This window comes from Heloderma suspectum, chromosome 2, assembly GCF_057233095.1.
Source record: "Heloderma suspectum isolate Gila_16-S chromosome 2, 16-S_ref, whole genome shotgun sequence".
NCBI classification, from domain to species: domain Eukaryota; kingdom Metazoa; phylum Chordata; class Lepidosauria; order Squamata; family Helodermatidae; genus Heloderma; species Heloderma suspectum.
This window is the reverse complement of record NC_139459.1, coordinates 400,064,958-400,091,175: the sequence shown is the minus strand read 5'-3', so window position 1 is coordinate 400,091,175 and position 26,218 is coordinate 400,064,958. Positions and strand designations below refer to the sequence as shown.

Sequence of the window (26,218 nt, the reverse complement as noted above, 5' to 3'; positions counted from 1 at the left end):
TATATACACACACACACACACCTACATACACACACACATACGCACATACATACATACATATACACACACACTCTCTCTCTCAAACACCTGATACATTCAATGTCATTTTAAGCCAAGACTTCTAAGAACAGCAATAATAATATCAGTCTCAATGATAGCATGAAGCTTACCAGGCACTTTCTACAGGAAATTAAAGTTGGGGTAAGTTCTTTCTGAGAGAACTCCCAATTCCATGTGTTCAGAATCCCCTTTGTATACTCTTTTGAGGCTTGTTTAGACATTTAGTTTATTTGGGTTTCTAAATTTATGTTCCATCAGCCACATTCCTGTGATGGCCACCAATTTGAATGGCTTTAAAAAGGGGTTGGATAAATTCCTGGAGGAACAGGCTATCAATGGCTCCTATTCCTGATGGCTATGTGCTCCCTCCAGGACCAGAGGCAGTGGGCCTATGTACACCAGTTGTTGGGGAACATGGGTGAGAGGGTGCTGTTGCGCTCATGCCCTGCTTCTGGGTTGCCAGATGACAGCTGGTTGGCCACTGTGCGCACAGAATGCTGGGCTAGATGGACCCTTGGTCTGATCCAGCAGGGCTCTTCTTATGTTCTATTTTTAATCAACATGTCTAAATAATATTGAATTTCAATATTCTTCTTATAAAAAATGTTTGTACCAACATATATTGTGGTTCAGTCGTTCAGTCGTGTCTGACTCTTCGTGACCCCATGGACCAGAGCACGCCAGGCCTTCCTGTCCTGCGCTCTCTCCTGGAGTGTGCTCAAGTTCATATTCATCGCATCAGTGATGCTATCTAGCCATCTCATCCTCTGCCGTCCCCTTCTCCTTTTGCCTTCAGTCTTTCCCAGCATCAGGGTCTTTTCCAGAGAGTTTTCTCTTCGCAACCAACATATATATATATATGAAAACATTCCAGAATCCCGACAAGCGTGGTTGTGACACACAAATTATTTCTTTGACTTGTAAGACACATCTTGCCACAATCTGGGATCTCCCTCCTGTTCTCTTATCAGTATTATCAAACTAACTGTTTTACAATCAGCCTCAATGTCTTTATGGTTGTTTGTCAGTGCTGTGAGGGAGGTGTTTCTGATGGCTTGGCATTTCTCTCTCCCATCAGGGAAGCCTCAAAGAGAAGATGGACTTCTCTTGTGCCAAGAGGCCAAGCTGTGTCGCATTAGCCGTTGCGGTCCCATTCTTTAATCATGGAATCATAGAATAGTAGGGTTGGAAGGGGCCTATAAGACCATCGAGTCCAACCCCTGTGAATGAATAACGATTGAATAATGACTGAATTTCCTAATTGGGCAGCAGGAGTAAGGGGGCGCAAATATGGAAGATTCCACTCATCTGCTACAAGGTGTGTGTGTGAATACTAATGTATGCCCCAGATGCTTCACTGCTTCCACCCCCCACCCCGGGACGGGACTTACCTTGGGCGAATCCTCCTGGTGGCGGCAGCTCCGGCGGCAGTCCGGCTGCCGCCGCCGCCGCCGCCATTTCCAGTAAACAAAAAAACAAAAAAAGTGATAGGCTACGTAAAGATTTACGTAGCCTATCACGGCTAGATTTTTTAAAAATACCATGATAGGCTACGTAAATGTTTACGTAGCCTATCACAGCTGAGTAAAAAAACCTAAAACGAACCGCGCATACGCAAATGGTGGTGCCTATGGGCGCCATTTGTGTTCCTTATTTTGGCACATCTAGTCTACGTAAACATTTACGTAGACTACGGCGAAAATAAGGGGAAGGCAAATTGCGTAGCGTCTATGCTATTTGCGTTCCCCTTATTTTCGCTGTAGTCTACGTAAATCTTTACGTAGACTAGACGTGCCAAAATAAGGAACGCAAATGGTGGCGCCCATGGGTGCCGCCATTTGCGTACATGCGGTTGTTGTTGTTTTTTTACTCAGCCATAGGCTACGTAAACATTTACGTAGCCTATCACGGCTGACTGCAGGGACGCAAACGGTGGCGGCTACGGCAGCCATTTGCGTCTCGGCCGGCCAGGATTCGCAGCAAGAGGGACAGGGTGCTTCCCCCCCCGGCCAGAATTTCAGGGGGAGGGATGGAGCGCCTCCCCCCCACCGCGAATCAAGTTTCGTAAAAGGTAAGGGACTTTCGTACATCCCTAGTTACAACTCTATTTCTTGTTCCTTTTGGCATGAATAAGGAGCTGAAGTTTCCATTCCATCTCACATTAACACATGATGACTTCTGGCCTCACACAGGAACCAGGGCCTACGCCCCTTGAAATAAAATCTTTTTCCTGCCTGACTTAACTCTAGCATTTGAACATTTTGGAGTGGGTTTTTTTTTCTAAGCGAAGTACTGTTTAGTTCTTGGTTTTCATTCATTCATCACATTTCTATCCTGCCTTTGTTCCTCCTTAAGGAACCCAAGACAGCTGACATTATCCTCCTCCTCTCCATTCTATCCTCACAACCACAACCCTGTGAGGTGGGTTGGGCTGAGAGTCTGTGACTGGCCCAAAGTCACCCAGTGAGCTTCCATGGCCAAGAGGGGACTAGAACCCGGATCTCCCGACTCCCAGTCCAACACTCTAGTCACTACACCACACTGGTTATCTTTTCCATTTCCAGCAGGGCCTTCCATCAAAGAAATGAAGTCGTTCCAAGTGAGCAAACCATAAAGAGTGATTCTCTAACACACCCATGCCCATCTGTGGTCATGCGCTCTCTTTAAAGAAACACATTAGAAGTAATATAATAAGGCAGGGGTCTCTGAGCTTTTTGGACCCATGGACACATTTGGGAATTTGAGAAACTGCTGTGGGCGGCATCACAAAATGGCTCCCACAGTGGATGTGGCTAGCCATCACAGCTGCTGTGAGGAACTGTCTAGTTAAAAGCAAGCTAAAGAGGTTGGGCAGTGGAGAGAAACAGGCTAGAGGCTGGGTGGGAGAGCGAAACAGCAAGGCAAATTCCTGGAGAAGAAGGCTATCAATGGCGACATATCCTGATGGCTATATGCTATGTCCAGTGCCAGAGGCAGTGAGCCTATATGTACACCAGTTGCTGGGGAACATGGGCGGGAGGGTGCTGTTGCTTGTGGGTTTCCCGTGGGCAGCCAGTTGGCCACTGTGTGAACAGAAAGTTGATGCATTCACCATGAGCTGTTCGAATACTTGTAAATCTTTGTTTTATTTTTGAAACCACTCAATAACTGAAGTTCTCTGGACAGTACACAATACACGAAAAACAAAACACACAGACATTAAAACAAAACAACAAATAAATAAAATATTTGTAAAGATTTGCATGGGATCGTCAAGCGAGCCTGCGGGAAACAGGAGACAGGCAGATTTTCACTTATTGTATGCAAAACATTCCTCTAGGACAGGAGTGGGGAACCTTGACCCCTCCAGAAGTTGTTGGACTACAACTCCCATGAGCCCCGACCATTGCCCATGCTGCTGGAGCTGGTAAGAGTCAGAGTCCAACATCATCTCAAGGGCTACAGGTACACCACCACTGCTCTAAAAATTCACTAGTGTATATTGCCGATATATTACCGACATTACGTATACTGCCGACATTACGTATACTGCCGACATTACGTCGCACTGGGTGACCAGGGCCTGACTCGGCACAAGCGGATCATATTGCTACTGCAAGCAGGAACTGCAACAACACTTCGAAGTCACCATGTTCAGGTGCCAGGCAGCTGTGCCCTTGGATTTTCTCCCAAATCCAAATTATCCCACCAGCTGGATACAAGACGTTCGCTTGGATCCAGAGCTAGGATCCGGTAGAAGAATATCAAGTAGGGCTGTGAGCAAATGGCCTCTTGAAATTCTCCACCTTACTTGTGGGCAGAGAAATTTGGGAGCCAATGTCACCGAACTTCTCCAGGGGGAAGGAGAAATTCTCCTCACAGTTTCTCCCAGCTAGGGCTCCCCGTTGGCAGGGCTTGTAGCTCAGCTTCTTTCTTTTGTGGTAAGGGTTTTGGGGGGTTTCACACTGCAACGGCGTCAACTGTCTTGGCAGGCCGGCCCCCAGTTTACCTCCACTGCAATGCAGATGTCTGGCCCTTTAACTTCCCGAGTTTTCTCCCCCTGTGAAAGAGGCTTCCCTTGTTCTGTCTCATTCAGGTTATCTTATAATTCATTTTTGTGGTGTTTTGGAGCTTACCTAAACACAGCCAGCCTCCCAGGCTGCCTGCACGTCCTGATCTGAAAAAGCCCTATGGAAGGAGTTACCTCACGGTGCCTTAATCTGGACTTTAATTGAAGTGTCGGAAGGTCAGGAGGCTACAGGCTGCCAAAGAGACGATTGTACCATGAAAAACAGGACGCTCCTCAACCACCTCCTAAGTCAGGCAAGCCCAAAAAAACCAAACCCGGCACATGAGAATGTCTCCAAAATATCGTCACCATAGAATTTCTTTTCGGAAGCAATTTCCCTTCTATCCAATTGAATGAGAATGGTCCAAAAAAGGGTGGGAGAAATTTTCAGCATGGCACTAATATAGAATCATAGAATAGTAGGGTTGGAAGGGGCCTATAAGACCATCGAGTCCAACCGCCCGCTCAGTACAGGAATCCGAGTCAAAGTATCCCCGACACATGGCTGTCCAGCCTCATCTTGAACGCCTCCAGAGTGGGAGAGCCCACCACCTCCCCAGGTAATGGGTCCCACTGTCGTATTGCTCTGACAGTCAGGAAGTTTTTCCCGATGTTCAGCCGGAATCTGGCTTCCTGTCACTTGAGCCCATTATTCTGTGTCCTGCACTCTGGGATGATTGAGAAGAGATCCTGGCCTTCCTCTCTGTGACAACCTTTCAAGTCCTTGAAGAGTGCTATCCTATCTCCTCTTCTCAAGGCTAAACATGCCCAATTCTTTAGTCTCTCCTCAAAGGGCTTAATTCCAGTCTCTTGACCACCTTTGTTGCCCTCCTCTGAACCCTCTAAAGTTTGTCCGCATCCTTCTTAAAGTGTGCTGCCCAGGACTATAAAGTGATGAAGGTTGGCAGAAGCCATAGAGGAGCTTATATGCAGGACATGTACCAAGAGTTGGCGTGACCGGGCATGTGCCAAGGGACCACAGCCCAGCAGGGTCCCTCTGACAAAAGCCCCCTGGACTTGCTCCTCCGCTCCTGTCAAGGAGAAGGCCTCATGGGGCCGAAGATACGGTGGGAAAGGGTTAACTTTGTCTTGCATGATTTTAGGTTGTGTTTGTGGTGTTTTATGGTAGGAGGGAGTAGGATCCTGCAGGAAGATTTGCAATTCGGGCCACCCGGAGGGAGGAGGAGATGTGGGCCATCCCAGGACTGAAGGCACCAGTCCGGAGGTCTTATCAGAACCTAAGGTCCTAAGGCAGCTTGGCCTGCCAAAGGGCCAGCACATCTGGAAAGGTGTGAAAACCCCAGCCCACCCTCCCTGAGGGAAGGAAGCGGGGACAAAAGAACTACAAGCTGGACAGTGACTAGATAAAAGAGGCAAGCGGCTCGCCTTCTGTTGTCGTTTGGTTTCCATTCAGTCCAGGTGGAAGGTGCTGGAGCGCTGGCTACGACGAAGGCTCCTAGCACGAGGTGTGAGTAGCTAGGCCAAGTAGTCTGTTATTGTTTTATTCTATGTTGGGTTTCCAAACAGGGAATTGGCACTTGGGGGAATTCTAAATTGTGCTTCGTCTTGTTTCTCGTCCCGTCCCCTTACCCCTTAACTTGTAAATAAATATCTGCTGCTATTTCTTTCCTGGGACAGTGCTAAGTTCAGGGGCTAGTGCTTTCGTCCCAAGGTTGGGAGGAGGTCGGGGTCTGGCCAAGCCAGCTCAGAGAGGTCAAGGAGGCGAGGAGAGCCTTCCTTTACAGCGTCGCCAGCCTCTTGCTCCGGTCCTGACAACAGTGGTGCTGGTGACGAGAAGCAGATGCCACGGCCTTCTTGCTCACGACGGCAGTGAGAAGGAAGAGACTCTCTGAGGGAGGGGGGCAACAGAGGGTGCCTTGGCCAAGCCTCCCCCCCAAACCTGGAGGCGACATTGCACAGATGCTTCGCAGGGCGTCTTGGATGGAGAGCCCCTCTGCTCTCTGCTCGCACAGCAAGGGTCATGCTACAAAATAAACAAAACAGGACAGGAGAGCGTCAGTCTCAGCCAGCCGCATGGAACTGTCGTGGTGGAGGCCTTAGAATTACAGAAGTGGCACCCAGCCCCTCTAGGACCATTTCATTCAGGGGTGGGGAACCTCTGTCAGCCCGAAGGCCAGATTCCATTTCAGACGAGCTCTCGGGGGCTGCATTCCAGTGGTGGGCAGGGCCGAAGGCAAAAGGAGCACAGCCCAAACTCCCCCAATGCCAGCATATTTTAGCTTAAAGCTCATACTGCCTGTAACTACCCAATGGAGCGCCTCGCCTGACACAAACCTACCCCTACACTACGCTCAACATCTAAGGTCCTCCTCTGGCTGCCTATTCCAAGGGAAGCTCAGAAAACAGCCACAAGGGACAGGGCCTTCTCGGTGGCGGCCCCCCAATTCTGGACGCCTGGTGCCAGCCTTTTTCATCTTTTTGGTGCCAGGTTAAGAGTCTTTTCTCCCAGGCATTCGGCACCACATGATGAGTTTTAATCGATCCTGGATTTGTCTTATGATTATGTTTTTTTACTGGAGGTTGCTTGTCTGAAGTTGTTTCAGATATATGATTTCGTGTGTACATTGCCTGCTTGTGTGTTTTTTATGCAAATGGCTTTTAATCTCTGTATGCTGTATTTTGTAACGTTCTTAATCTCTGCAAACCACCCAGAGAGCTTTGGCTATTGGGCGGTATAGAAATGTACTAATTAATTATTATTATTATTAATAATAATAATAACTAACATTTTAAATCAATAAATACCAATAACAATAACTAAGCCTTAGGAGAGGTATTTCAATGTTTTAGAGTGGCAAAAGCTGGGTTGGGTGGGGAGTTCCAGCCTCTTGGAGGCAAGGGCGGTCCACCCAGGGGCTGAGCCGGTGACTGGCTAAAAGAAAATCTGTCCGGGGTTGCCAGGGCTGGGCGTTAAAAGAGGGCTGAGGGAGAGCCATGGGGTCTCCCTTCGTCCTGGTGGTCCTGGACCTTCTGACAGCTGGAAAAAGTGCAGAAAAGGGCAACTAAAATGATCAAGGGGCTGGAGCATCTCAACAGCTGGGATTGTTTAGCTTGGAAAAAAGGAGGGTAAGGGGTCTACAGAATTATGTGTGGTGTGGAGAATGTGGATAGGGAGACATCTTTCTCCCTCTGCCAAAACACTAGAACCCGGGATCATGCCATGAAGCTGATTGGTGGGAGATTCAAGACAGATCAAAGGAAGGACTCCTTCACACAGCGCAGAGTTAAACTAGGGAATTCGCTAGTTCAGGATGTAGTGATGGCCACCAATTTGGATGGCTTTAGAAGGCGGTTAGATAAATTCCTGGAGGAGAAGGCTATGAATGACTACTAGTCCTGATGGCTATGTGCTCCCTCCAGTACCAGAGGCAGTGAGCCTACATGCACCAGTTGCTGGGGAACATGGGTGCTGTTGTCCTCATGCCCTGCTTGTGGGTTCTTGGTCGACAGCCAGTTGGCTGCTGTGTGAGCAGAATGCTGGACTAGATGGACCTTTGGTCTGCTCCAGCAGGGCTCTTACGTTCTTTCGGCTGGATGCTATCCTGGGAGACCCAAATGTAGGTATGTTAAGGTTGGGCCAGGCAGCTTTATTATTTTGCTTGGGTGTGCTTTGTGCGGCTCTCTGTGTATGTTTAAGTAATTTGGCTTTGTACCCTTTTGTGCAACTTGCTACTTCCATTCTTCCCTTTCCCTCTACCCCCTTTTTTTTCCTTAATAAATATTTATCCAGTCTGTAGTTGGTGTGATATTCTCTGCATAACCTCAGTGCTAATTTCAGTGCCTCTTGGCCTAGGAAGGTGGCTACTGGGTAGTTTGGAAGACTTGGAGGCCGGGTTTGGCCAGTCCTACCTTGCAGGAGAGCTCGAATTAGTTCCAGAGTGGTCCGACCTTGCAAGAAGGTCGGACTTAGTTCCAGCAATCCTTCACAGCTGGCCTTGGGGCAGCATCCTTCGCCATGCCTGAAGGCAGCAAGCATGCTCAGGGAGCGCGAGGCAGGACGCTTATCACACAGCTCTCTCCTCCAATACAGCCGTGCCACCTCCCGCCACCTGCCACCCGAGGCCACTGCTTCACTCTGCCCTAATGGTAGGGCCGGCCCTGAAGCCACCAGTCCACTACTTATCAAGCCTCACACAAGATGAGCAGGTGAGGGAGAGCAAATTCCTCCAGCCGATGACTAAAGCAGTTAATCCAAGCTGCCTACCTGCGGGGGGAGGCAGAGAAACGAACTACGGCTGTTGTAATATGGCTGAGCAAAACCCATCTTTCCAAGGCTTGGAGGAAGGGGATCATCCACAGGTTCGGAGGAGGTCAAAGACTGGGAATGATGGTCTGGGTAGCAGCAGACGGGCCTCTTCCTTCTAATACTGAACGGGGGACCCCTAATTATAGTTTGGTGCTGACAAGGTAATAGTCTACATAAACATACAAATGAATTCAGGTTGAAGGAGGTTTGACACGCCTGGTTTATAATGGCGGGCAGTGTATCTCCAGAGTTTCAGGCTGGAGCTTTTCCCAGCCCTACCTGGAGATGCCGGTGATTGAACCTGGGACCTTCTCGTGCAAAGCAGAGACTATGCTACTGAGCTCAGGATTCCACATCTTTGAAATATGCCCACCTGCCCATCCCATTCCCCTCTCACTCACCGCTGCTAAGGTTGTCGGATGCCCCACTGCTTCCTGCAAAAGGGAGCCAACAGCAGGAGTCAATATCGCAGGCTGAACTGTGGGGTCCATTCTCCCCACCCACTTTTTTCTCCCCCCCCAATCCTTCTCCCCCATGATTTCAGACCTGAACGTCCCCTTTATCCATGAGCCATTTCAAATCAATCATATAGCACAAAAAATAGATGCAGAAGCACACTGGATAAAATAGATGCAGAGGCACATTAAATAAAATAGATAAAAATAGATGCAGAAATAAAATAGATGCAGAAATAAAAACGGTGCAGAAGCACAATAGATAAATAGATAAAAGTAGATGCAGAAATAAAATAGATGCAGAAATAAAAAAGATGCAGAAATAAAATAGATGCAGAAGCACAATAGATAAAATAGATAAAAGTAGATGCAGAAATAAAATAGATGCAGAAATAAAATAGATGCAGAAATAAAATAGATGTAGAAGCACACTAGATCGATAAAAGTAGAAGCAGAAATAAAATAGATGCAGAAATAAAAAAGGTGCAGAAGCACAATAGAGAAAATAGATAAAAGTAGAAGCAGAAATAAAATAGATGCAGAAATAAAAAAGGTGCAGAAGCACAATAGATAAAATAGATAAAAGTAGAAGCAGAAATAAAATAGATGCAGAAATAAAAAAGGTGCAGAAGCACAATAGATAAAATAGATAAAAGTAGAAGCAGAAATAAAATAGATGCAGAAATAAAAAAGGTGCAGAAGCACAATAGATAAATAGATAAAAGTAGATGCAGAAATAAAATAGATGCAGAAGCACACTAGATCGATAAAAGTAGAAGCAGAAATAAAATAGATGCAGAAATAAAAAGGTGAAGAAGCACAATAGATAAATAGATAAAAGTACATGCAGAAATAAAAGAGATGCAGAAGCACAATAGATAAAATAGATAAAAGTAGATGCAGAAATAAAATAGATCCAGAAATAAAATTGATGCAGAAATAAAATTGATGCAGAAGCACAATAGATAAAATAGATAAAAGTAGATGCAGAAATAAAATAGATGCAGAAATGACAAAGATGCAGAAGCACACTGGATAAAATCAGTATGGAACCATTAACAAGGTTCCTGCTCCAGGCTGGCCGTTGCAGGCTGAAAACGTTGCCATTCTATGGAAATCTCACTGTATGCAACTGGGACACACCTTTCCCAGATCGTGTTTAGGGGAGAGGGGTCAAGGAGCGTGATGGTCAGTGTTTTGGGCAGCAGCTCCATGCCACTTCAGGCTAATGCTTTTTTTTTAGCATTTTTACATAAAGGTATGCTTTGGAGGTGACAGTCTGCACATGTTCAGAGGCACTCTGTCCTTTCGGTTTGGATTTTTTTAAAGCTGCTCAAACTCTGGATTTCTCAAAAGCTGCTCTCCCTCGGAAGTGGGAAGCACTCTGTGCATTCTCAGAGGACACATTGGCCTTGGGTCCTCTGTGCCCACACTCGGAGAGGCACGCAGCCTGAGGGGCCAGAATCCCAGGGAACAAAAAGGTGGCAACCCCGACAAAACACCTGCAGAAAAGCTTCTGCGTGCAAGAAGCGTGCCCCCCTCCCACTCAACTCCCACTTCGAGACGCTCCTGTGTTGACCTAACATGTCAAAGAGGGAAAGGCCACTCACCCGACGCTGCTTTGTAGGCGGCTCGTCCACACTTCCCTGGGGAGACAGAGTCAGGAAGTCAGAGCTGAAACTCTCCTCCAGAGATTATCCAGTCCCTGGCATCTGCAGGGGGCAGGGATCTTGGATCCCCAACAAGGCCGGCCAAAGCATTTTGCTGCCTGAGGCAAAGGACAAAATGGCGGCCCCCTCCTGCTCCATGCACAAACCCCTTTCTTCAAGACTGGGCATCTTTCTTCAACACCAGTGAGGAGACAGCATCCCCCACCACACCTGAAGGCAGCAGGCCAGCTCAGGGGGCGTTAGGAGAGACAGGTGGCACACAGTTCCCTCCTCCAACACCTTGCTGCCGCCTCCCATAATTTGCCGCCCGAGGCACTCGCCTCACTTTGCCTAATGGTAGGGCCGGCTCTGACCCTCAACCCTCCCGAGCAAGGTCCTCCCCATGTCTCCTCCTAACAACCCTCTGAGGATGCTCAGAAGCTGTCTGAGTCATCGCTATCTGTCGTTAGGAAGTCCAGTTGTTTCCTTACTCCAGTGTAACTCCATTGCCTCTAGAAGACAACAGAGGTCAGCGTAAGAAGCAGGTTGGCTACGAAACAGGGCAGAGCGGAGCAGCATGACTTTGAGAAGACCGAACTCGGGTGTCTCTTCCTCACCCAGAGAACCCTCCGAACATCAGAAAAGGTTGAAACGCAATTGGATCCCCAGGCAAAAGGCCCAGGATGTGCTGGGTTTGACTTGTAACGCTCTACACAGCGCGAGACGTTTGTACCTGATCAAATGCTTCCTCCCATATGTATCTGACCATACTTTAAGGTCATCCACAGAAGCCTAGTCTTCCTCAACCTAACGTCCAGATACCTTGGTCTACAACTCCCATAATCCCCCCAGCCAGCAGAGCCAGAAAAGCTGGCTGAGGAACATGGCAGCTGAAGTCATAAGAAGATAAGAAGGGCCATGCTGGATTAGACCGAGGGTCCATCTAGTCCAGCGTTCTGTTCACACAGTGGCCAACCAACCACCCCCCTGGAAAACTCACAAGCAGGACATGAGAGCAATAGCCCTCTCCCACCCATGTTCCCCAGCAACTGGTGTGCATAGCCTCTCTGCCTCTGGTACGGGAGGTAGCACATAACCATCAGGAATAGTCGCTGTTGACTTCCTCCACACCATGCCTAATTTTGTACACTTCTATCATCTCTCCCCTCACATGCCATTTCGCTAGGCTAAACAGTCTCAGATATTGCTGCAAGCCACCTTGGGTGGGCTTCTCCCCTGAAAGGTGGCCAATAAATATTATTTATAGACAGACAGACATTGTAACCTTCCCTCATAGGGGACTTCCTCCAGCCCCTTGATCATGTTAGCTGGCCTTTTCTGCACTTTTTCCAACACTACAATGTCCTTTTTTAGGTGCGGTGACCAGAACTGTGCACGGTCTTCTACGTGTGGTCGCAGTCTAACACATCTGGGCCCGGTCTACATGGCATCGCTTTCACCCTTCACTGCGTCGCAATTGCGCAGCACTGCAGCTTTGAATTAAGCTTCTGCTGCAACACACTCGCGATTTACTGCGGGCTTCCCCAGAAGACTCCACTCTGCCCCTTTTTTGCCATTACATGTTAATGCGCAGCTGTGCAAGCCCGTGAGCATGGAGGTACAATGCTTCAGTGGCTATTTTGTATTTCAGGGGTTCTGTTGTGTCTGTCCGCCCCTCATTAGGCAAAATGTAGGTGATCTGTGCTCCTCCATTTCCACATCAACTGTTTGGCAGTTCCCCAGCCTGAGACTCTCGTGACGGTACGTGCCTACCCATCACTCCAAAATGGTGGCCGGAGCGAAGTTGGTCCTCTCCCAAGACCCCCCCCCCCCCAGCCCTTGGGCACCGAGTCCAAAAGCAACCACTGCGAAGATACGAAGATGCAAAAATGTGTGGAAGTGTGATTCAATAGATGAAAACGCCTCTCCGTGCCTCTGTAACTGCACAGCTGTGAAGGGACGGGGGGAGTAAAGGAGTGTCACAGTCACGCAAGCACTACGCACACCTACAACACGCCCACTGCAAAATGCGAAGTCCATTTGGGGAAGGGACAGATGGCTCGCAACCATGGGAAAACCCGCAGCAACCCAAAAACATTACAGCAAAACGCCTCCTCGGAAATCCGCATTTTCTGAGAGAAAACCACGGATGGCTGTGAAGTGTCGACTGCGTCACGCAGGACCTCGACCTGCAGCCACCCCGGAGTAAAAGGCTCGTGTCGACGGGGCCGAGGAGGACACATGGTTAAGGAGGGCTGGATTAGCTCCAATGAGGACTCGAGCTGCTGCGTTCTGCGCCAGCCAAACTTTGAGATGTCTTCAAAGGCAGCCCTGTCTAGAATGCATTGCAGTCGACATGTCTGGCAGTAACTGGTGTATGCATAAGTGAAGGGAGTTATTGTCAGGAGCGTTTCTGAGCACAGGGAGTGGGATAGTAGTTCAGATTCTGAAGAAGAACCACCAGACATGGGGGCGGTACTTTCCCAGGCTAGTCCAGACATGACTAGGCAGGTTCCTCGAGTTTCAAAGGTCCAGCTGGCAGAGGATGAGGGTCCCTCTTCACCCCCCACCCCCATGAGAGACAGCGAACAGGGAGAGGCGGGGTTTGGGGAGTCTGAATTAATAGATGACAGGCGCAGACACAGAGCTAAGAGACAGAAGGCAGGGGCGGAACTTAGATGGTCTACCCGATTGGCCTTGCGTGAAAAGCTGTGCTTACAGGCCTCACGAGAAGAGCGGGACCTCCCCCACTTTTGTTAGACTAGCCAGACCGCCTCCCTCTTTGAACGGCAGGCAACTCTCGTAAATCCCATTTGAATCCCCTGAAGGCATTTCCTTGTTGATGGAGAGTCACTGGGAATTTGCATCTGTATGACCCTTTGCAGGATTCTGCGTTTGAAGTTCAGTGGCGGCAAAAGGAATCCTGACGGCTGAGCCTGGAGGACTTCCTTAGTGAGGATCTCACCGAAAATGGTACACAGAGGGCCCACCAGAAGCATTTGCAAGTGGCTTACTGTTGTACGCGATCACCCCAGCTGTAAGCAGGATAGCAGCAGCAGCTGCAGCCACCACGATGACCCCCACCACGAGCCCCATGCTGGGCGCTGAATCTGGAAGGAGAGCAAAAGGATTGAAGGGGACCCCGCAAATACTCTCCCTTTTCACAGGGAAGGCTTTTATTGTACAAAAGTTGGGGCCACCCCCCCCCCGAGGCTAAAGCGTAGTGGGGGATATCACAGAAACTGCCCCTCTTCCCTTCATCACCACTTGGAACCCCCAGCTGAATAGAAAGAAAGAAATTGTATTTTTTTAAAAAGGGACTATAGCAGCAGTGAAGGAAACCACCAAAGCATCAGTGGTTGGGGAAAAGAAGGGGCAGGGGGATGGTCCGTGGCCCTTTGGGAAACCACGGAGGGCCACATCAGTAGCCCAGGTAAGTGGGACGTTTGGTAGCCCTGAACTACGCCCTCACATCACCTGCTTCGTACCCCAAACACACACGGGGTCCCACCTTGGACCGCTCTTTTTGCCAGGAATGAATCTGAGTGTGTGGAGATGTTTGGCAGCTCAGAGTCAGATCCAGAAGGGGAACAGCCAGAACAGGGGGAGGCACTCTCCATCATGAGATCAGATATGGCAAGACTTTCTTCCTGAGACCTTCATAGAATAGCAGGGTTGAAAGGGGCCTATAAGGCCACCGAGTCCATTGCCCTTGACACGCAGATGGCCCAGCTTGAATGCCCCCCCCCCTTTCCTCCACCGTGAGAACCCAGGTTTCGGAGGAGGATGAGAGCGAGGGGAGTGACTTGAGGGATGCTAGGGTCCGTCGCAGAGCGAAGCGGGAAAAGTTAGGGACAGGGCTCAGACGCTCCGCCGGATTGGCCACTCATGGAAGCCAATGTAGGAGGGGCGTCCCTGCGAAGCAAGTCTGGCCAAGACGTTCTTGCCCAGACTGCTGGAAACTTCTCTAACTTCCACTTGGTCTCCTCTATTGATATTCGTAGATGTGTGGATTAGCTGTTTCATTGCAGTCTGAGAGTTTCCTAGAATCTTGTAAAGAAGCTGGTCGTTAACCAAGAGCATCAGAACCTCAGAAGAGCCCTGCTGGATCAGAACAAGGGTCCACCTAGTCCAGCATTCTGTTCACACAGTGGCCAACCAGCTATTGCCCAGGAACCCACAAGCAGGGCATGAGGGCACCAGCACCCTCCCACCCATGTTCCCCAGCAACTGGTGGACATAGGCTGACTGCCTCTGGTCCTGGAGGGAGCACATAGCCATCAGGACTAGTAGCCATTGATAGCCCTTTCCTCCAGGAAACTAATAAAGTAGTGTACCCCGAAGCCTTGTTTCCTGAAGTGTGTTGATTGCGAAGGGGGAGGAGGGAGGAACGTGACACTTTCTTCCCTGTGCGAAGATCCATTTCCCCAACTCTGTCCCTCACCACGCCCCTCCCTCCTGCCCTGCAATCTCTCACCAGATCCTTCCCAGGCCAAGTCCAGAGGCTCCAGCAGGCCGGCATGTTCCACGCGGCACCGGTAGCGGTCCCTCTCCTTGGGGTCGATCCGGACACTCAGCCAGGTGTGGTAAGTCCCGTCCGAATTGGGGGCGACGCTCCCATGGAACACATCCTGCTCCCATACCTCCCCGTCCCTCCTCCAGGTGGCGTCAATCTCCTTGGGGTAGAAGCCATAGGCAGAGCAGACGAGGGCTTCCAGGCCATCATAGCCCTCCTTGCGTGACACCTTCACGACTGGTGGCTCTGTGGAAATCACGAGATTGGCCCCGTTTAAGACCGTGCCTCTCCAGGGGCTGGTAGGGTGAACAGCACATGGTCACACATCACATTGAACCCTGGTGTGGTTTTTTGAAACAGACCAAACAGGAAATATCTCCCACCCCCAAAGCAAAAAGCAATAAACCAACTGGGATAAGCACACTGGTGAAGATAAATAATATCCAGAAGGTCCGATCGTGTTATTTTATCTCTACAGACTACAAACATACAGTCAAAGGTAATCGAAGTTAGTTTGGACAACAGATGTGAGAAGTATGGACTGAAGTATGAGTATGTGAATATATAAGCTTGTTTATATATTCTTTTCATGCACCTTTTTATACACTAGACCATTGAACAGGACCTTAGGTCGAAATGGGTTTGGTCATTTCTAGTACTGGTTATTCCTGGTATTGAAGGATATAATTGCATCACTATTTTGTACTCTCTTCTATTGCCTTTGACTGTATGATTGTAGTCTGTAGAGATAAAGAAACATTATCAGGCTATGTGGTTTGTTGAAATCCAGCTTCTTAGTGTGTCTGAAACCATCCCTGCAAACAAACCATGGTTTGTTAACCGGCTGCAAATCTCAGACAGAAGCCATGCTTTGTTGTTGGCTGATGAAGACTGGCTTGTTTAAACCATGGCTTGTTGTGATGTCTGAACCCAGAAATGCAGCTTATCCCTGGCTTGCTTGTGCTGCTCTGGCCTGAAACAGAGGCGCCCAGCAAAAGCAGCCTGAAAACAAAACCTCTCTGGGAGACAAACAAACCAAAAATAGGGGAAACAATCTCTAGTTTGTTTGCTCATCTGCGACAAACCATGGCTAAAGCAACAAACCATGGTTAACATAAGCCATGGCTTAGCATCATGTGCAAAACAAAGACGGGACCAAGGGCAAAGAAGCAAAAGGGACAGGACCCCAAACACCAGCACACTGTTGCTGGAAGCTTTTAGTGCCAGTAGCTAAGCTTTGGGAGAAGCATTTCCACCTTTTAGAATAAATGGAGGGGAAACTGCCAGGAAGCCACCGAATGGGCACATGAGGGAACCTCTGGTGTAGAAGGGCCATCTCCCCGGCTCATTGGCTCCCCCCTTCCTTCCTCACCTCTCCTCAGCAGGGACTCCTTCCCATACTCTGTGAATTTCTGCAGCAACTCAATGCATTCCTCCTCCAGGAAGTGGTTCCGGCTCTGGGCAATGAGAGGCTCCGCCTCCCAGCTCCTCTTGGTCACCTGGGCCCTGACGTCGGCCGCCGTCCAGGTGAGCGTCTCCTTGTCCAGGCTGATGAAGTCTCGGCCGTCGTAGCCGTACTGGTAGTAACCTCCTTTGCGCCCATCTTTGCTCAGCTCGCAGCCGATCATGCGCTGCCAGGTATGGAATCCTGAAGCCGACACAGGTGAGGAGGAGACTGATCACAGCCAGAACAAGGTCAGTGCAGAGTAAGAACAGGGTAACACAGGAGAAACAGAGGTAGGACAGGAAAAACAGAGCCAGGGTCAGCACAGGAGACTGATCAGAGCCAGAACAGGGTCAGCACAGAGTAAAAACAGGGTAAAACAGTAAAAACAGAGGGAAAAACAGAGGTAAAATGAGAAGTGACAGAGGTAAAAGAGGTAAACAGAGGTAAAACAGTAAAAACAGAGACAGAACAGGGTCAGCACAGAGTAAAAACAGGGTAAAACAGTAAAACCAGAGGTAACACGGTAAAACCAGAGGTAAAACAGGAAAAAACTGGGAAAAACAGAGGTAAAACCAGAAGTAACAGAGGTAAAACCAGAGATAAGGCAGAGGTAAAACAGTAAAAACAGAGCCAGAACAGGGTCAGCACAGGAGACTGATCAGAGTCAGAACAGAATCAGCGCAGGATAAAAACAAACAAAATCTGCAAAAACCAAAACACTCAGAGCTCCTTTGACACACAAATCCCCTTCCTTGTTCAGATCCATGCTAAGGAATGTGCAATAAAACCCACAGGTCTGCCACCCTCCTTGCAAAGTGTGGATCTCGCACAATCGGGCCGGGCTCGCCACCTCATCACCCCCTCACCAGACCAGCGGTGGCCCTATCTGGAGAGGACAGAACTTGCCTCGGTTCTTCATGCTCTGGTGACATCCAGGCTGGACCGCTGCAATGCGATGTACAGGGGGCTGCCTTTGGAAACGGTCCAGAAACTTCAGCTGGTGCAGGATGCGGCCACTCCAGTGTTGCTGGAGGTGAGGCGATCAGATCGCACGTTTATACTGAGCCACGTAGAGTGCCGTTTTTGACCTTTAACTGTGTTCTCACCCCGGCCTTCCCTGGATTGTTTGACTGGCCTGGCCAGGCTTGTAGCTGCAGTTGTGCGGCACGTTCCTTGTTTTGTCTAGGCCAGAAGTTGTGTTGCTGGTGTTTTCATTATTTTGCGCCGTTTTATTAATGTCATTATTTATTTTATTGCTGCAAGCCGCCTTGGAAGGGTTTCTGCCCTGAAAGGCAGCCTAGATATATTTAAAATAAATTGAAGGCGCACTCCTATGCACATTTAGACAGCAAAAAGTCCTACAGCTCCCAGCATTCCCCAGCCAGCATAGCTGGCTGGGGAATGCTGGGAGTTGTAGGCCTTTTTGCTACCGAAACATGCATAGGAATGCGCCCTAAATCACTAAAATCATCTCTTGTCCAAGGGAATGAAAGGGAGTTGTCTGTACACCCACTGCAGTCTGAGTCATGCAGCAGAGAGGGCCCCATGAATCTGTGATGTGCTTCCCTATTATTTACTTGTTTTATTATATCCCGTCTTTCCTAGAAACACAGTTCAGAGGTCATCTAGTCCAACCCCCTGCTTAACGCAGGCCCTGCACTGCAGGGTGCAGCTATAGCATCCCTCACCGCTGGCCACCCAGGCTCTGCTGAAATCCCTCCAGCGAAGGAGAGCCCACCACCTCTTGAGATGATCTGTTGCACTGCTGAGCAGCTCCCGCTGACAGGACGTTTCTCCTAACGTTTAGCTGAAATCCGCTTCCCTGCCATTTCCACCTCTTGGTTCTAGTCCTGCCCTCTGGGGCAACAGAGAAGACGTCTGCTCCAGCTTCTGCATGGCAGCTCTACAGAGATCTGAAGACCAACGTCATCTCCCCGCCTTCGTCTTCTCTTCTCCAAGCTGGACATGTAGCCCTAGGTTACCTCAGAACCCAGGATTTGAATCTTCATTGAATGGTAAAGGTGCCCTCAGTTAACGTTGCGGCATTCTGTTGATTAGGGCAGGTTCTAATACCAAACCAAGAGCGAGTCCCTTATACGTTTACTCAGAAGTAAGTCTCAGTGAACTCAGTGGGGCTTACCCCTAAGTACATTTTCATAAGGTTGAAATAAGGCCCCTCCCGCCCACCCGCCCGCCTCTCACCTTTGCTGAGGTTGTGGTGGCTCTGCACGACTTCCAGGTCTCCTTTCAGCCTCTGCTCCGTGTTCCTCACTCTCTGGCTGCTCCAGTCCCAGAAATGGGGGTCCTCCCTCTCCACCTTTTGAATCCAGGGGACTTGAGGAAGCACCTTCTTCATGCGGGCATCAAAGCGGGCAAAGAGCTGGTCATCCACGTACCCCATAACGAGATACTGGGGCAGCTCCTGGGGGGACTCATATACCAAGGTGTAGAAGATGCGCAGGGAGTGGAAGGAGGAGGCTGGAAAGGGCAGAAGAGAAGAGTGGGGGGGGGGGCTCCGAAGTAGAGGGCACCCCAAACCCAGCCATGAACCCCTGCTCCTTCCCACCAAGGCAGAAAGAGGGTTCTTTTTGGCCCACCATGGTGCCGAACCAGCCCCCTTCATTACATCGACGTGCTGAGGAGACTGCATTGGCTGTCTATATGCTACTGGACCAGGTTTAATGAGTAAAATTCAACCCAAGTCCTGGGGAGGGGGGCATATTGTGACGGAACACATGCTCGGCATGCAGGAGGTCCCAGGTTCGAACCCCGGCTCCTCCAGGTAGGGCGAGGAAAGAATCCCGCCTGAAACCCTCGAGAGCCGCTGCCAGTCAGTGTCGACAATCCTGGGCTCCGTATAGGGCAGCTTCCTACTTTCCCATGTACTTAGAGCAGATCCATTGAAACGACTGGGATTCACGCTAGTCATGATTAACCGGCGTCCCATTCGTTCCAATGGGAGCTTCTGCGGGGTTTTACCCAAGTTTTGTTCCTTGTTTACAAAGCAACCCCCAAATAAGCCAAGGGCTGTTCCTGGGTCGCCAGCCACTCCCAGCAAGCACGCCGACCGGGTTCGCACAACACACTGAGCCACGGTGTGCCGGCCACCCACGGGTGCCACGCAAAAGTGGTGCCCGGCACGGCATGACAACTCCTGCAGCTAAATTACCCCACAGCGGGTTGCCATGTCACACAAACCGGCCCACTGCCCTTCTCCCTGGTGATGGGAAACTAAAGCCCTGGAAATCTGCGGGCTGGTGGCAGATGATGGTAATAAATGAGATGTTACGCTTCGGCTGGTGCAGGATGCGGCCGCTCCAGTGTTGCTGGAGGCAAGGCGAGCAGATCACACAACGGTGACCGGTGTGTTCCCGAGCCCAGTTTAAAGTGCTGGTTTTGACCTTTAAACACTTAAAAAGGACCAAATTGCTTGAAGAACTTCACCCCTATCAGCCTGCCCGCACTTTAAGAACAGCAACAGAGGCCCTTTTCACTTGCCTGCCTTTGAGAGCAGCTAGGTGGGCAAGCACACATGACAGGGCCTTTCCTGCAGTAGCCCCATGCCTCTGGAATAAGTCACTATCGGCGGTCCATTGGGTACCAACATTGCAGGCTTTTAGGAAGGCCCAGGAGGCCTGTGTTCTCACGCCGGCCTTCCCCGGATTGTGTTTGACTGGCCTGGCCTGGCCTGTAGCTCCAGTTGCGCGGCACGTTCCTCGTTTTGTCTAGGCCAGAAGTCGTGTTGCTGGTGTTTTAATTATTTTATGCTGTTGTAATCCTGCCATTGTTTCTTTTATTGTTGCACCCGCCTTGGACGGCCTTCCGCCCTGAAAGGCGGCCTAGAAATATTTAAGATAAATTACAGGCGCAGCGTAATCGAGATGCTCTTGGAGAGGCAGGAGGTGTACAAACAAGCACACGTACACATACGTATTACACACAGACACGCATAATCCACGAAGGCAGATATATGTAGCTACGCGTGAACACAGCTGCCTGCCTTTTTAGATCCTCCTTGGGGGCTGTCCGGAGCACTCGCACCTCAAAACAGAGCCCTGTGCCACTAGACCAGAGCTTTCCAAACTGTGTGCCGCGACACATTAGTGTGTCGGCGGCAGCGTGTAGGTGTGTCGCGCGAAATGCAGAAAATTGTGCAGAAGGGCGCCGCGGAGCTCCCTCACTCGCGTTTGCTTCCCTCGGCCCCTCCCCTGGAACTTCCTACAGCAGCTCATGTTAAAGCAGCTAAGGCTTAGCTGCTTTAACATTAGCTGCTTCAGGATCATGCGGCGTCTTGACGTAGGGCGCTCGTGATTGGCGGTGTTGGAGCAGTACGGCGAGGTAGAGGCGCGGGGCGAAGAGAGGGGAGGGGAGGCGCCACCCTGGGAGCAGAGCTTGGCCGACGCCGGCGCGTGGAAGTGGCAGCGGCCACCAGCCCTGCGAGATTTCGAGCACGCCCTTCGCGGACCTCTGCACCGCGCTCCTGCGCGGCCAGGCCGGAGTAGCGCGCGGGTGGAAACACCGCTTGGGGCTGCACCAAGCAGGCCGTCCGCCATCTTGGCCAGTCAGAACGGAGCTCAGTGGAGGCCAGAAGCCTCAGAATCAGTGTGCTCACAATCACCCGGGCGAGCGCAGCTGCAGGTTGTCACCCAGTCAACCCACCTGCTGCTGGCTGAAGGGAGGCCACCCTCCCAAACCCAATGTGGCAAACCGCAAGCCACCCACCACGTGGCACTTATAATTTTATTTCTGCCATTTATTTTTATTTTTATTCTGCTGTAATTGAGGATTAACCATCCACTGGCAGTGTACCACCGGAGAGTGCTGGAACTGGACTCTGGACATAGGCATTGCAAATATTTACAGCAATATAGCCTTGTAGTGAGACATATATATTTACACCATTTTTGTTGGACTTTTGCTTCTCTACTTCATGTGTTTTTGCAGCTGAGCTCCTACCTGGGCCTATGTGTCCTAATATGTATTGTAAATACCTTAGTTAATTTTGTTTATTTTTCACATTTTCTTGCACTTATTTACATACTGTTACTCATAAATGACAACAATGTATGTTATTATCTTACCAAACATATATTTTTAAAAATATAAATGAAAGGTTTTCATGAGATATGTTCTATCCCCATACATTTCGTTATTACAATTTATGTATGTGTCTGTATCTCTTATAACGGGTTAGTTTAACCTCCGGTGTGCTAGTAAAACTGAATTACCGTGTCACAAAATGATGCATGTCTAAAAAGTGTGTCACCAACATGAAAAGTTTGGAAAGCTCTGCACTAGATGACAGATTTCGTCATCTGCTCCAGTAGATTCCACTACAGGAAGTGTTAGATGCTGGGGAGGCTCAGCTACGACAGACCGACACACATCTGGATGATGCTGTCGTGCCCCCGCTGGGCTCCTCCGAGGGTCAGAGGCCCCGACAGAGGACGATGCCCAGTTCCTGCCAGGGCCCGCACCGCAACAGGGGCCTGAGTCCGTGGCGGGGCCTGCTGAGGTCCCAGCTGCCCGGGAAAAGGGGGACTCCGCCTCAGAGGAGGACGCTGAGCGCCCCCCAAGTCCCAGGGAGCAACGACGCCAGAGGAGGCAGGCCCAGCTCGGGGAACCAGGAGGAAGTGCCAGGCTGCAGCAGAGATCCAGTCGGGAGGAAAGGGGCTCCTTGTGAGTAGGGCTCCGGCCAGGGAGCTCTAACCTGCTGCAGCTGAGCCCTGGACCCTCCGCTTCTGGGCTCTGGTTCTGGCTTCTGGACTCCGGGCTCTGCTTCTGGGCTCTGGACTCTGGTTCTGGTTTCTGGACTTTAGGCTCTGCTTCTGGCTTTTGGACTTTGCCTGTGGGCTCCACTTCTGGACTCCGCTTCTGGACTCCGGGCTCTGCTTCTGGACGGACTCCACATCTGGGCTCCGGGCTCCGCTTCTGGACTTCGGGCTCTGCTTCTGGTTTCTGGACTTTGGCTCTGGGCTCCGGGCTCTGCTTCCGGACTCTGGTTCTGGCTTCTGGACTTCAGGCTCTGCTTCTGGACTCCGGGCTCTGCTTCTGGCTTCTGGACTCCGGGCTCTGCTTCTGGCTTCTGGACTTTGCCTCTGGGCTCCGGGCTCTGCCTCCGGACTCTGCTTCTGGACTCTGGACTCTGGTTCTGGACTCTGGACTTTGCCTCTGGGCTCCAGGCTCTGCTTCCGGGTCTGCTTCCGGGCTCTGCTTCCGGACTGTGGTGCTGGCTTCTGGACTCTGCTTCTGGACTTTGCCTCTGGGCTCCGGGCTCTGTTCCTGGACTCTGGGCTCCGGGCTCTGCTCCTGGTAGGGTTGGCGGAGAATTTCTCCCCGAAACTTCGGGGGGCCGAGCGCCAACGTGTTCGGCCCCCCGAACAAGTTTCGGGGAGAAATCCTCCGAACCCCCCCCGCCCCCCACACCCCTCCCGGGACGGGACTTACCTTCACCGAATGTCCCTCCCGGTGGCTGGTCCGGCCGGCGGTTCGGCAGGTGTTCGAGCGAGGCGGGAGCGGCAGCCGGTCTTTCGACCGGCTGCCGCCGCCACCAGTGCAATGAAAGAAGAAGAAAAAACACGCCCCCGTGATAGGCTACGTGACGATTCACGTAGCCTATCACGGCTAGATTTGCAAAGTCAGCCATGATAGGCTACGTCAATCGTCACGTAGCCTATCACGGGTGACTTTAAAAAAAAAAAGCGTACGGATAATGGCGGCCCCCATAGGGAGCCGCCATTCCCGTTCCTTATTTGGTCGCTGTAGTGTACGTAAAGATTTACGTAGACTACGGCGAAAATAAGGGCAACGCTATTTGCGTTGAATTTTGGCCGGGCGAGGCGGGAAGCCTCCACCCCCGGCCTGAACTTCGTGGGGGGAGCAGTGAAGCGCCTCCCCCCCACCGCGAACGTCCTTCGAGGACAGGTAAGTGACTTTCATCCACCCCTAGCTCCTGGCCTCTGGGCTCCGGGCTCTGCTCCTGCACTCTGCTTCTGGCTTCTGGACTTCGGGCTCTGCCTCCGGGCTCTGCTCCTGGCCTCTGGACTCTGCTCCTGGCCACTGGACTTTGCCTCTGGGCTCCGGGCTCCGCTCCTGGCCTCTGCTCCTGGCTTCTGGACTCCGGGCTCTGCCTCCGGACTCTGCTCCTGGACTCCGCTCCTGGCCTCTGGACTTTGCTTCTGGGCTCCGGGCTCTGCTCCTGGCCTCTGCTCCTGGCTTCTGGACTCCGGGCTCTGCCTCCGGACTCTGCTCCTGGACTCCACTCCTGGCCTCTGGACTTTGCCTCTGGGCTCCGGGCTCCGCTCCTGGCCTCTGCTCCTGGCTTCTGGACTCCGGGCTCTGCCTCCGGACTCTGCTCCTGGACTCCGCTCCTGGCCTCTGGACTTTGCCTCTGGGCTCCGCTCCTGGCCTCTGCTCCTGGCCTCTGGACTTTGCCTCCGGGCTCCGCTCCTGGCCTCTGCTCCTGGCTTCTGGACTCCGGGCTCTGCCTCCGGACTCTGCTCCTGGCCTCTGCTCCTGGCCTCTGGACTTTGCCTCTGGGCTCCGGGCTCCGCTCCTGGCCTCTGCTCCTGGCTTCTGGACTCCGGACTCTGCTCCTGGCCTCCGCTCCTGGCCTCTGGGCTCCGCTCCTGGCCTCTGCTCCTGGCCTCTGCTCCTGGCCTCTGGACTTTGCCTCCGGGCTCCGGGCTCCGCTCCTGGCCTCTGCTCCTGGCTTCTGGACTCCGGGCTCTGCCTCCGGACTCTGCTCCTGGCCTCTGCTCCTGGCCTCTGGACTTTGCCTCTGGGCTCCGGGCTCCGCTCCTGGCCTCTGCTCCTGGCTTCTGGACTCCGGGCTCTGCCTCCGGACTCTGCTCCTGGACTCCGCTCCTGGCCTCTGGACTTTGCCTCTGGGCTCCGGGCTCCGCTCCTGGCCTCTGCTCCTGGCTTCTGGACTCCGGACTCTGCTCCTGGACTCCGCTCCTGGCCTCTGGACTTTGCCTCTGGGCTCCGCTCCTGGCCTCTGCTCCTGGCCTCTGGACTTTGCCTCCGGGCTCCGGGCTCCGCTCCTGGCCTCTGCTCCTGGCTTCTGGACTCCGGGCTCTGCCTCCGGACTCTGCTCCTGGCCTCTGCTCCTGGCCTCTGGACTTTGCCTCTGGGCTCCGGGCTCCGCTCCTGGCCTCTGCTCCTGGCTTCTGGACTCCGGGCTCTGCCTCCGGACTCTGCTCCTGGACTCCGCTCCTGGCCTCTGGACTTTGCCTCTGGGCTCCGGGCTCCGCTCCTGGCCTCTGCTCCTGGCTTCTGGACTCCGGGCTCTGCCTCCGGACTCTGCTCCTGGACTCCGCTCCTGGCCTCTGGACTTTGCCTCTGGGCTCCGGGCTCCGCTCCTGGCCTCTGCTCCTGGCTTCTGGACTCCGGACTCTGCTCCTGGACTCCGCTCCTGGCCTCTGGACTTTGCCTCTGGGCTCCGCTCCTGGCCTCTGCTCCTGGCCTCTGGACTTTGCCTCCGGGCTCCGGGCTCCGCTCCTGGCCTCTGCTCCTGGCTTCTGGACTCCGGGCTCTGCCTCCGGACTCTGCTCCTGGACTCCGCTCCTGGCCTCTGGACTTTGCCTCTGGGCTCCGGGCTCCGCTCCTGGCCTCTGCTCCTGGCTTCTGGACTCCGGACTCTGCTCCTGGACTCCGCTCCTGGCCTCTGGACTTTGCCTCTGGGCTCCGGGCTCCGCTCCTGGCCTCTGCTCCTGGCCTCTGGACTTTGCCTCCGGGCTCCGGGCTCCGCTCCTGGCCTCTGCTCCTGGCTTCTGGACTCCGGGCTCTGCCTCCGGACTCTGCTCCTGGCCTCTGCTCCTGGCCTCTGGACTTTGCCTCTGGGCTCCGGGCTCCGCTCCTGGCCTCTGCTCCTGGCTTCTGGACTCCGGGCTCTGCCTCCGGACTCTGCTCCTGGACTCCGCTCCTGGCCTCTGGACTTTGCCTCTGGGCTCCGGGCTCCGCTCCTGGCCTCTGCTCCTGGCTTCTGGACTCCGGGCTCCGCTTCTGGGCTTCGCCTGTGGACTCCAGGCTCCGCTTCCGGACTACGTGCCGCATCTGGCCGCGTGCGGACCGCGGCCGGCCCTTCCGACTGACCCCGCGCCTCTCTCCGCCGCCCGCCCGCCCGCTCGGTGGGACCCAGCCTGGAGCGGCCAGCGGCCCGGGAAGCCCCCGCCAGCCCCGTCGGCAGCCGCTCGCCGGCACTCACCAGGGCGCCCTGCCGGCAGCAGGAGGAGCAGCGCCGCGGCAGCGGTGCGCCACAGCGCGCCGCGGCGCCGCGGCAGCCGCGGCCCCATCGCCGCTGGCGGGCGTGGGAGGAACCCGGAAGGGCAGCCGCGGGGCGCCCGGGCGGGGCCGGCCTCGCCGGGCGGAGACAGAGGGGCGCCCGCCGGGACTCGCCCCCCGCCCCGCCCCGCGCCCGCCCCTCCGCGCGAAGCGAGGGCAGCGGGGCTCTGCGCCCGGGCGCGGCAGAAGCGCTCCGGAGCAATCCGTGAGGACTCCGACCCTCGCGATATTCTATTAGTAGCCACCCCGTAATGTCCAGAACTCACCCGGAACCGAACAGCCCGGAACGGCCGCTTTCGGTTGAGGAAAATCAGCCGCACTCCCCAGTCACACAGAGCGCCGCGGCGAGGATGCGATAAGCCACACGACGTCCACGGAAACCACGTCCCACTACCAGCTCTGGGCAATAGTGCATATTCTGGGAAATGGCTCGGAGGGCGCTCCATCTAAAGGGCTTGATCCTTTTACTTAGGTGTCAGGTTAAACTTCTC

At 52.6% G+C, this 26,218-nt stretch overlaps 3 protein-coding genes across 10 annotated transcripts; all 3 read right to left on the bottom strand.

Annotated features, from left to right (window-relative positions):
* Window positions 1-2,395: 2,395 nt before the first annotated feature.
* Window positions 2,396-25,954, bottom strand: LOC146356623 (class I histocompatibility antigen, F10 alpha chain-like). 8 transcript variants are annotated; one of them, XM_084841219.1, is made up of 8 exons: window positions 25,651-25,954; window positions 18,645-18,920; window positions 16,368-16,643; window positions 14,957-15,241; window positions 13,494-13,589; window positions 10,441-10,476; window positions 8,777-8,809; window positions 2,396-6,092 (listed from the first exon to the last, which is right to left on the bottom strand). In XM_084841219.1, exons 1-8 carry the CDS (start codon window positions 25,736-25,738, stop codon window positions 6,088-6,090), a joined length of 1,095 nt encoding a protein of 364 aa, XP_084697345.1. In that variant the 5' UTR covers window positions 25,739-25,954; the 3' UTR covers window positions 2,396-6,087. The 8 variants fall into 8 exon arrangements, 7 of the variants coding, with proteins under 7 accessions (XP_084697345.1, XP_084697349.1, XP_084697350.1 ...); XM_084841223.1 differs by lacking the exon at window positions 25,651-25,954 and adding an exon at window positions 20,048-20,130; XM_084841224.1 differs by lacking the exon at window positions 25,651-25,954 and adding an exon at window positions 19,732-19,858.
* Window positions 21,705-22,460, bottom strand: LOC146356625 (uncharacterized; the record flags this gene model as incomplete). Its single annotated transcript, XM_084841261.1, has 1 exon — window positions 21,705-22,460. A coding segment is annotated over one exon (756 nt), but the record flags the coding sequence as incomplete, so codon positions are not given.
* LOC146356624 (uncharacterized) lies at window positions 22,460-25,586 on the bottom strand. The gene has a single exon (XM_084841165.1). The coding sequence runs from the start codon at window positions 25,497-25,499 to the stop codon at window positions 23,388-23,390; it is 2,112 nt and encodes a 703-aa protein (XP_084697291.1). The 5' UTR covers window positions 25,500-25,586; the 3' UTR covers window positions 22,460-23,387.
* Window positions 25,955-26,218: the final 264 nt, after the last annotated feature.